Source organism: Neopelma chrysocephalum, unplaced genomic scaffold (genome assembly GCF_003984885.1).
Source record: "Neopelma chrysocephalum unplaced genomic scaffold, ASM398488v2 Primary Assembly neopelma1_69, whole genome shotgun sequence".
Classification (NCBI taxonomy): Eukaryota; Metazoa; Chordata; class Aves; order Passeriformes; family Pipridae; genus Neopelma; species Neopelma chrysocephalum.
The window spans coordinates 11,937,383-11,947,373 of record NW_020897729.1 but is presented as its reverse complement, the minus strand read 5'-3'; the positions used below and the strand labels follow the sequence as shown (position 1 = coordinate 11,947,373).

General features: G+C 48.7%; 1 protein-coding gene across 1 annotated transcript; it reads right to left on the bottom strand.

Moving 5' to 3' along the window:
• Positions 1-2,636: 2,636 nt before the first annotated feature.
• P2RY14 (purinergic receptor P2Y14) lies at positions 2,637-9,724 on the bottom strand. The gene is made up of 3 exons (XM_027685663.1): positions 9,637-9,724; positions 5,617-5,705; positions 2,637-4,803 (listed from the first exon to the last, which is right to left on the bottom strand). Exon 3 carries the CDS (start codon positions 4,783-4,785, stop codon positions 3,772-3,774), a length of 1,014 nt encoding a protein of 337 aa, XP_027541464.1. The 5' UTR covers positions 4,786-4,803; positions 5,617-5,705; positions 9,637-9,724; the 3' UTR covers positions 2,637-3,771.
• Positions 9,725-9,991: the final 267 nt, after the last annotated feature.

Sequence of the window (9,991 nt, the reverse complement as noted above, 5' to 3'; positions counted from 1 at the left end):
CACCCCCAGTGCTGCCCACGGGGGCTGTGCCCCGACACCCCCAGTGCTGCCCACGGGGGCTGTGCCCCGACACCCACAGTGCTGCCCACGGGGGCTGTGCCCCGACACCCCCGGTGCTGCCCACGGGGGCTGTGCCCCCACACCCACGGTGCTGCCCACGGGCACTGATGGGTGAGGAATGGGCTGTGAACAGCCGGGTCAGGCGTGGTGCTGGGCCAGTCTCACGGATTTGTATCATTCCCATTAAGCTTTAGTGGAGGGCAGATGGTCAGAGGTGCTTGACCTGTGTCAGGGGCAGGAGCTGTCCGGGCTGGAGCTGTGGCTGGAGCTGTGGCCTGGCTGACCCCCGTGGGCACTGCCCTGGGCAGTGTGTCCTGCTGCTTTCAGGCCTGAAGGTTTAAATGTTTGACACGTGTTCACATGTGTAAGGGTCATGAGATGTGTGGTCAGGTCAACCTCAGTGTGTGGACTTTCTTGTGTGGTTCCCAAAAGTCCATCTGCTCAGTCCCAGACCCCTGACCTGGGGCTGTGAGTGTGTGACATCAGTGGCTGTTTCTTTGCTTCTGTTTTTATAAATCTGAAACTCTGTTGCACCCTGCCCCCCTCCCCCATATATTTTACGTTTAAAATCTGTCTGGAATCAGGATTTTGCAATGTAATATATTAATTATCCTCTCTCATTGTAATATACCTGCATGAAATTCCAGGTTTTGGGAATCTCGCGAGCGTTGGCTTTAGAGTTCCGCTCTAATTTGTGGATTTTAAGGCACGTAGGGATTCTGCTGATCTCAATTAATATTCTAAACCTTTGGACGTTTACCAAGCACCATTAAAAATAAAAATGACACATTAGGGAAGTAGGGGAAATATTTTTTTTTTTTTTGTTATGCCATGGGAAAAGGTCTGACACCATGCTGGGGGTGAGGGACTGACAGCGACACTGAAACTCTGACTGGTGGCACTTGGTTGTAGTTGAGAATCCACAGGAATTTACAAACCCCGCACCAGAGCTTTGGGAAGGAACAGATGAAGAATGTCTGGTTTTATGTTTAGTCATAAGCTGAAAGTTCAGACCATATTTGTCAAAATGTTTGCAAAACGTCGTGATCCGACATGATCCCATGTCCAGTTGTGGGCAAACATGGGCTCGTTTTAGGGTGTTCTGCTTATGGAAAGCTGATCTTGCCATACTTGTAGGGTTTTTTTTTAAACCCAAACTGCAGCCCTGTCAGTTGTTTCTGTCTCTGTGTCTTTGTTGTTCTCCCCTTTTCTGTAGTCAGTTTACAACTCAGGAAACTTCCAGGTCTAAAAGGACAAAGTATGTGATAGTTGGGTAAACCTTTAGTGTGAAAGGGTCTGCCCTTTCTGCAGAGGTGTTTTAGGAGGAGAACAGACATGTGAATGTGAGTTACTTGGGTGTGTGAGGAACTGGCTTGGGGTGTCTGAGGCATCATGTGCTGGGAAAGATGTGAAAGGATTAATTTACCCGGTGCTGAAACAAAATTGGCTTCAGTTCATCCAGCAAAGTGAGGAGCAAGGCTGGGGAGATGGAGCAGGGACTTGGTTTGACACTGGTGTGATTTGGGACTTGTCACTCACAGGGTGGGTTTGTAGCAGGGGCACAGGAGCGTTTCTTGACTAGTGAAGCTCTTGGAGGAGGAGTTTTTCCAAGTGAATTCTATGTAGCATTCCTTTGAACAAGGGTGTTGATCACCACCCTTTCCCTGGTGCCTGCATGTAGGTTCTTGTCATCCTAATATCAGTGATCTGCTGGGGTGAGGAAGCAATATAAATAATGTTTTCAAAGCTTGCAAAGCAATTAAAAAGTTATTCAAATATATGTTGGGGAAGAGTTTTCACTGCCTGTGCCAGTGATCTTTCACAGCCACAATGATGTAGATTTACGTAGGCAAATACCAAGCCCTGCCATGTAGGGAACTGAGTGTTTTTGCCATAAATGACGAAAGATCTTCCACAAAGCACCAGATTCCCTTCCCCAGCAGGTTGGTGCCCTTGCTTAGAGGGCAGAGCCTCCAGAGTCTGTTTAATGGAGTTGGGGAGCTCTGAAAGAACCATGTAAATAATCTTTGATGTATTTTCTTACCAAACACAGCCTTGTCCTGTAGTCCCTGTGGGCAGGTTCGGGCTGGGGACCCCCAGTGAACACCCAGGCTGGGGGGGCTGGTCCTCCCTGAGATAAGCTGGGACTGCTCTCCAGGCAAGGGAGAAACACGTGGAGCTGAATTTGCTTCACAAAGCTGTGTGTGAATCCAGCAGAGCTGTCCAGACCTTCAGCTGGAATCCAATCCTGTGGGATGGTGGAATCCTGCTGCTGCAGACCAGTGGTCTCGGACCAAGAGAAGTTACCCCTGGCCTTGGAGAAGGTGCAAGGACCAGATGTTTGAAAATTTTTCACTCTTATCTGTTAGGACTAAAATGGAACTCAGTGACAGGAGGGTGAAGCACACGTTATTTCTCTTCCTGTAGTTTCTTTGTTAGGTAAAATGAAAGCATTCAGCCTCCAGAGCTGCTGCCTGAAAGCTTTAGTGGAGACTTTATGCCCTGGTGGGTTTTCTCTGTACAATGATAAAATCAATTAAAAAAAAAAAGCTGCACTGAAAAATACAATTATAAAAGATATTATATTTGTACAGAGCAGATTGGTGGCTTTCAGCTGTTACCTTGGTACAGACAGAAATGCTTTATCACTGTGTCAAAAGCGTGGGAAAACCAACAAACCATTCTTTCTGGATTTAAATGTACCTGGAGTTTCTAGGCAGCTGTACCTGTGTGTTCCCACATGGCTCTGTGATGTTCTGGCCTCTTCCTGCACCAGCAGAGCTTCTGCAGTTTGGTGTGGACGTGTTTGTGTTCATGTTAGTTCAGAGAAGTCCTGAGGAAGACTGTGCAGTGTCACTGTGCTCCTTACTTTATGGAAGGATCCTCTTGAAACCCTTGCTTAGATTGAACATCACATCTTATAGAAATATCCTGACACTTTTTGCCCAAGGGTGACAAATAGTTATGTTTAGTTTTTAATTTTACAGAATATGTCCCTTAAGAAAACTTCTACATGTTTATATGCATATATATAACCAAAGATATTTCAGGCTTTGTATGTATCTGTGAGGGTTTGCTGTGTGTTTTTTTTGATTTTCTTTTTAAATTTATTTTTTTGTTATCTCCCCCCCCAGTTGTTGGCATAGAATCCTTCCTCAGGCTGTGCATTTCCACCAGCCCTTTGCTCTGTGACCCAGCAGATACACGAGTGAGGTTCCCAGCACAGTCTCAGTCCCTTGGCTGGGCTGGTGGAGGCCAAGTCTGAGAGCCTCGTGCTGACCATCCTCGTGCCCCCTCCAGGGGCTCTGCCCTGCTCGAGGGGGGGCTGTTGGCTGTTCCCAGGGCTCTCAGGCTGCTTTGGTGTGTCGTGCCTGGCTTTGTGAGGAACAGCAGAAAATTGGTTTGGTTTTGGGTCTTTTGGATGATCCTTTCAGAGACCCGTGGCCTGGAGCTCTGGAAGGTGCCATTCCAGGTACTCCTCTCTCTGTTTTTGGGATCCAGGTGGGTTGTGTCACATCCTGATGCAACCACAGCGTCAGTGAAGCAGCACACAGTGAATACATTGGCACATGCAATAATGGTTATGTACAGAGAAACAGCACTCGGTGTTTTGTGTTGAAACCTCTTTTGTTTGTTGCTGGTCCTCATCTGTTGTGTTTCTTTGGGACATTTGCATTGGTGAATGACTTCCTGAAACGTACAGACCTGAAACTACAAGATGTTTACACTTTCTCGGAGTGTGTTTGATCTTCTGGATTTAGAAATTTCAACCTCACTTGAAGCTTTCAGCTTGAGATGCAGTTTTTGATACAGCTTTTCTTTAAAGGGGAGGCAGAGGAAGAAATAAATAATGGGGTCGAGGCAGATGTTCACAGCAGACAGCACCAGAGTGAACTCCTTGGCGTAGTACAGTGATTTTTGGGACTGGCAGGTGAACTGGGAGGTGGTCTGGCTCAGGGTGTACGGGGTCCTGCAGAGGTGGTAGGGCACAAAGCAAACCACAAACACAAACATGATGCTGAAAATATTCCGGCTGGTTTTTCTCTTGGCCGTGTCTGAGCTCCTTCGGAATTTTTTGTAAGAGCTGTATATTTTTTTGGATATAGCAGTGTAAAATATGATTAGCAGAATGAAAACAACCCAGAAAATCCCCGTGCAAATATAAGTTGTTGCTGTGTGCCACCGTGTGCCAAGCTTGTTTTTAAGACCTATACAGTTTCTGGAATAATTGTCTTTAGCGATTTCATTAGTTAAAATCATATTTGGAAATGATATAAGCATTAACAACAGCCATATGATTATAGAGACCACCTTGCTGTAGTTCACTGTGTGAACGAAGGAGGCGAACAGAGGTTTTACAATTTTGTAGTACCTGTCAAAGCCTATGAGGCCAAAGAAGGTGATCCCAATGTACATGTTCATGTAGAACACGACTGCAGAGTATCTGCACACAAACAGGTTGAGCTCCGGGGGTGCAATCTCGGAATCAGCCAGGATTTTGAAAGGGAAGGTCAGGCTCATGAGGAGATCGGCCACGGCGATGTTCTTGAGGTAGACAATGAAACTCTTGGTGCTGGAGACGTGCAGGAAGACCCAGGCTGCCAGGGCGTTCAGGGAGAACCCTGTGAGGAAGAGGAAGGAGTAGAGCAGCGGGATGACTGTTGTGGTCACTGCTGTGCGGGGGCTGCAGTTGTTTCCCGAGGAGTTTGTGCTGGCGTTGAACATCCTACAGTGCCTTCGTTCCTGGAAGCAGAGAAACAGTGTCTCAGTAGGACAGAGGGATGCTGAGCTTTCTGCTAATTACTGTAAGTTTTCTACTCTTACTTCCACATACAGTGGCCTGCCTCTCAGAAATGACCCTGTTCCCACACCACAGCTCCCAGCAGTGGGGCAGAGTATTTTTCCAAGTGGTGCCATTTCACTGTCTGGTGATGTTCAAGGGCAGTGCTGCTGCTTTGAACAGAGGATCCATTTGCTTCTCTGTTTGACTTTAACCCATTGCCTTCCAGCCCTGGGCTGCCTCTTTCCTGGGCATGAGTCCAATTTGGGGTGATACTGCTGAAATTAGAAGGACCTCCTGAAAAGGCACCAATAGCAAATGGCATTTTTTATTGAAATAGTAACACACTGTGTTTAAAAACTGTTCTTTCTGCTGTGTCCCTGTTAATTTCCTCTTGCCAGAGTGTCTCAGCAGGATCCTCTCTCTGCATGTGGTGTGTTTAGAACTTGTTCCTGCTCTGTAGGGTTTCCTAAAGTGAGGAACCCGCAGGTGGGTCTTTCTATGCTTGGATTTGGAAGCAGATATTAAACGGCTTAGGAAGTTCATGAAGTATGTTTTGTGCTGAGGCATCATAGAACAAAAGATTATTTCAGAACTGTGTCATTAGAGATGTGGATATTAAGTCTTTGTAAAGTCTGTTGTGTCTGTGCAGCGTGGAGGACACCCCAGGCAATTTTTACATTTGATAGCAGCACATTTGGCAGCTGTCTGTGGTTGAGAGGGAGCCACAGTCCAAGCCAGGCTCTGTACATCTTTGTATCATTGCAAGTCCTTACCTTTTGTGCCTTGCCTGCTGTGGAGCTCTGCTAAGGGTCTAGAGCACTGTCCATTCTTGGGCACGGGGTCTCTGCTCTTGCTGTGAGTCCTGGGGGAGAGACAGGGAGATGGTCTTTGATTGTGACAGGACAGTGTGACCCCACGGTGCTGAGGGGCTCCTGCACTGCTACACTTGCTTGGAGCACCTCAGAATCAGCACTCAGACAAGGCTTCAGGTCTGTCAGGGCTTGGGAACTGCTCCCTTTGTCACCTCATCACACACTTGGCTCTGTCTGGAAGGCCTTGTCCTGCTGCTGTGAGTGGTTCTGTGGGGCAGGGAGCACTGTCCCATCACTGGGCTGTCCCCGTGAGCCCGCAGGGCTCCTGTGGCTGCTGCTGGTGTGAGGCAGAGGGTACAGGTCAGTGCCAGCTTTTGGGATGGGTGTCACAAACAGCCTCTTGTGCTCGAGCAGCAGCTCTTGGCCCAGAACGCCCGGGCCAGCACAAAGTGTATTGATTTGTGTAAATAATGTCAGCTGGTCGTGTGAACCAGCAAACTCGATTCACTGGATGAACAAGAGTGGTTTGGTAAAACATAGAAAAGCTTTGAACTTTCTCAGCTTGCAAATGGTGTTGTCTTGGCAAAACACACAAAAAGGGAAGTAGCATAAACCATTAGAAGTGCTCAGTCCCCTCTGAGGTCAGACTCTTGCACTGTCCCCAGTAGCATTAAGGCAATTCTTGAACTTGCCCGTCAATTGTGTAACTTGGCTGTCAATTTTCAAAGATCATGGCTGATTTACTAAATGTAAGAATAATCTTTAAAAGTTGTGTTTCTTTTATTTTCCCTAAATTTACCAAAGATTCTGTAGTACCAAGTGCACATCTGAGCTATTTATGGAAATGAATTCAGCTGCTTGATAAACAAATAAGCAATGCAATTACTGGGTCTGGAACTGGTGACGGTGGTGAATGTCACCAGAAATCTTTTTTGAACTGCGAAATGGAGTTAATCAGGGCAGATGATCGTGCCCGATGGTACCTCTGATGTCAGGAGGAAGCTAGAGATGGAGGAAGCACAGCACACACCGCAGCTATTGCAAATTGTGCTGAGAGTGCTAAAAGAAGAACCTTGTTTTAGGATCTTCTCTCTAATGTGGTGGGAATGTTGGTACTGGGCAAACTTGCAGTGCTGGCCATGCTGGTGCAATCCAGTGAGAAAGCTGCTGTGGGTCTCCCTGGGGGTCTCAGAAGGGGCAAGGCTCAGGAGCACAGGCAGGGGCTGGGTGCTGTGGGTGCTGTCCCCACTCCCCACGTGCCCGGCTGGGTGTCCAGGGCTGGCTGAGGGGAACCCTCTCCCCCAGGCACAGGGGCACTTCTCAGCCTGTGCTTGCTCAGGGCTGCTCTGACCCTTCTCTGCACCCCCACAGAGGGTCCCTGCCTGGCAGCCCGTGGGGTGGGTGCCGGGTGGAGCTGCTCAGGGTCCCTGGCTGGAACTGCTGATCTCCCATGGAAGGCAGTGCTTGTGGTGACTGTGGAGATGTGTTGGTAGATTTGACGTGTTGCAAGTTTGCCAAGAGACTAACGTTTTGTTATTTACTGCTCTTATTATGCCATTTGTCATGGGGCAGTGTCTGGGGTTTAATATTTAAGAGAATAAAGGTATGCAAAATACACCGTGGGCTATTTTAGTACCTGAAAATGGTGTGTTGGGTGGTAGCTGTTCTTGTTTGTCATAGGATGTAGTGGAGGGAAATGAGGTGAAGAGTGGAATTAGGATGACGAAGGATGAATTAGGATGAAGAAATAAAGTCGTGTTCCCGCTGCAGGAAGCAGTGAGGGAGTGCCTGCACTGGCACCAGAGGTGGTGCTGCTGCTCCCTCCCTGCGGCTCTGGGAGGGGGGTCAGTCGGTGCAGTGTAACCTCTGCAGTGTCTCAGTTCCTCACTGCTGTGCCTTCCAGACCCCTCGGGGCTGGGGTGTAAGGACAGAGGGCTGAACGAGCCGTGTCTCTGCTCAGCTGCTCCTCGGGGTGCCGGGGAGCACCGTGTCCCCTCTGACAGCAGCTGGGAATGGATGTGTGTCCTGGGAATGTCACTGTGGCCGTGGCCCCGTGAGCCTGGTGACACTGTGGGTATGTCCTGTCTGCAGTTAGTAAGGGGAAGAGCAGAAGTGTGAACGACTCTGTCCACATTGACAGATCACTTTGAACCCTAAAAGGCAAAATCCAGGATGCTGCAGTGAGGAGGCAGCAGTCGGTGACCACAGGTGTGGCATTGGCCGGATCATAGGGGATGTTCTCCTGGCATGTGCTCTGAAGGACAAGACAGGAGAGCCAGCAGGTGCACAGGGCAGTGTGGACAGGTACAGGCAGCAGTGTGTACAGGTACACAGAGCAGTGTGGACAGGTATGTGGAGCTGTGTGTACAGGTACAGGGAGCAGTGCAGATCAGCAGGAGCACAGGGCAGTGAGTACAGGTATGTGGAGCTGTGTGTACAGGAGCACGGGGCAGTGTGTACAGGTGCACAGAGCAGTCCAGTGTGTCCAGGTGCAGGCAGCAGTGTGTCCAGGTGCAGGCAGCAGTGTGTCCAGGTGCAGGCAGCAGTGTGCACAGGAACACAGAGCAGAGTAGTGTGTACAGGTGCACAGAGTAGTGTGTACAGGTGCACAGAGTAGTGTGTACAGGAGCACAGAGCAGGGCAGTGTGTACAGGTACACAGAGCAGTGCAGATAAGGGGGTGTATTTCCTGTTAAAGCTGCAGCTCTCGAGGGCAGCACAGGCTCCTTTGGCCGCAGCGTCCGGACACCTCAAGGGCAGAATTGTATTTCTGTCTTGCAAAACCCACCAGTAATTGTTTCGTTCCTTCTTACTGTCTAGCAGTCCCTGTGCTCTCTTGAAATCTGAAATTCAACAGTTTCATTTTTCTGATAAGCTAAATTTTTCATTCCCTTTTTGTTTCTGATTTTTAGATGAGGGTCTGCATTATTCTGACCCCACAAGCTTTTAGCATTAAAAGGCTACACTGTGAAGTCTCTGTGCAAACCCTGAAACTCACATGGAAACTCGGACAATGCTTTGAGCTCTTTGCATGTAGTATCATTTTCAGATCTAGCTTAAATATCAATTTTTTTTAATTAAGCCTCAAAATTTCCCCACAGAGATCCTTCCTATCTCCAAATTACCATGTCAGAGTGGTGGATATGAGAGGAAGTGTTAGGATCAGATAAGAACGGTTGAAGAACTGAAATACAATGACAAAAAGATTGCAACGAAAAGAAGAATAACCAAGAGAGATAAATAAACCCCAAGAAAAACAAGTGGTGGGTCAGCTGTCCTGGCAGTGCCCACCCCAGCTCCTTATGCCCCTCTGTGCTGGCAGGGCATGAGAAGCAGGAAAGTCCTTGACTTGGTGCAAGCCCTGCTCAGCAACAGCTAAACCATCAGGATTGTTCTCATCCCAAACCCAAACCCAGCTGTGTACCAGCTACTGGGAGAAAATTCACTCTACCCTAGCTAAAATCAGGGCACTAGGTCAATAAAACATTTTAATAATCAGTGGTTTTGTTGTCCTAAAACTAGGCTTTTAAAAGTAGTAAAATGTGTTTCAGATAAAGAAATTGTTCCCTTTAATATTCTATTTTAATGGTAAAATTTGTAATTTAAATATTTTACTTTAAATTCTATTTCTGATGTTTTAAACTATGAGTTTTATATAGTTACAATTCCTCAGTCGTAAATTAAAACAAAAGCAGTTGCTAAGAAAAGATATTTCTCTTAAGACAGAGAAGAGGAATCCTTGTCTGTGTGTCCTCCATCTGTGCTGGCTCAGCCTCGCAGGAGTGGAGTAGTTTCTGTACAGGTTTCTGTAGTTAGTTACAGCCGCTGCTTTGTGCTCTAAGTTGTTAGTGGTTTGCAGAACCTGCGGATGTTCGCCTTATTTGCCAATTTAAAAAATAAAACCGCAGTGGCGATAAAATAACCGAGTGCGTTTGAGAACGCTGGCAGGGGGCAGGGACAGGTGATGGAAGGGGCGTCTCACCTGGACAGGAGTGCGGGATGGCGCCTGTGCTTCCTCCTCGGCTGCGGCACACGGACGGGACGAGCCCTTCGCAGCTGCCCTGGCACGGAAACGGCCGGGAAGCTGCAGCCTGGAAAGGGCAGGCGGTCCCGGTCCTGGTCCTGGTCCTGCTCCCGGTCCTGGTCCGGTCCCGACCCCGTGCGCGCTCCCAGCAGAGGCTGTGCCGGGATCCGTCCGGGGGGATCGGGGGCAGGTCCGCGCTCCCGCTCCGGGGGGATTTGGGGCAGATCCGCGTTCCCGCTCCGGGGGGATCGGGGGCAGCTCCGCGTTCCCGCTCCGGGGGGATCGGGGGCAGGATCCGCGCTCCCGCTCCGGG

Bases quoted from the DNA above. Each gene is read 5' to 3' on its own strand.
- P2RY14 (XM_027685663.1), bottom strand. From the start codon at position 4,785: ATGTTCAACGCCAGCACAAACTCCTCGGGAAACAACTGCAGCCCCCGC.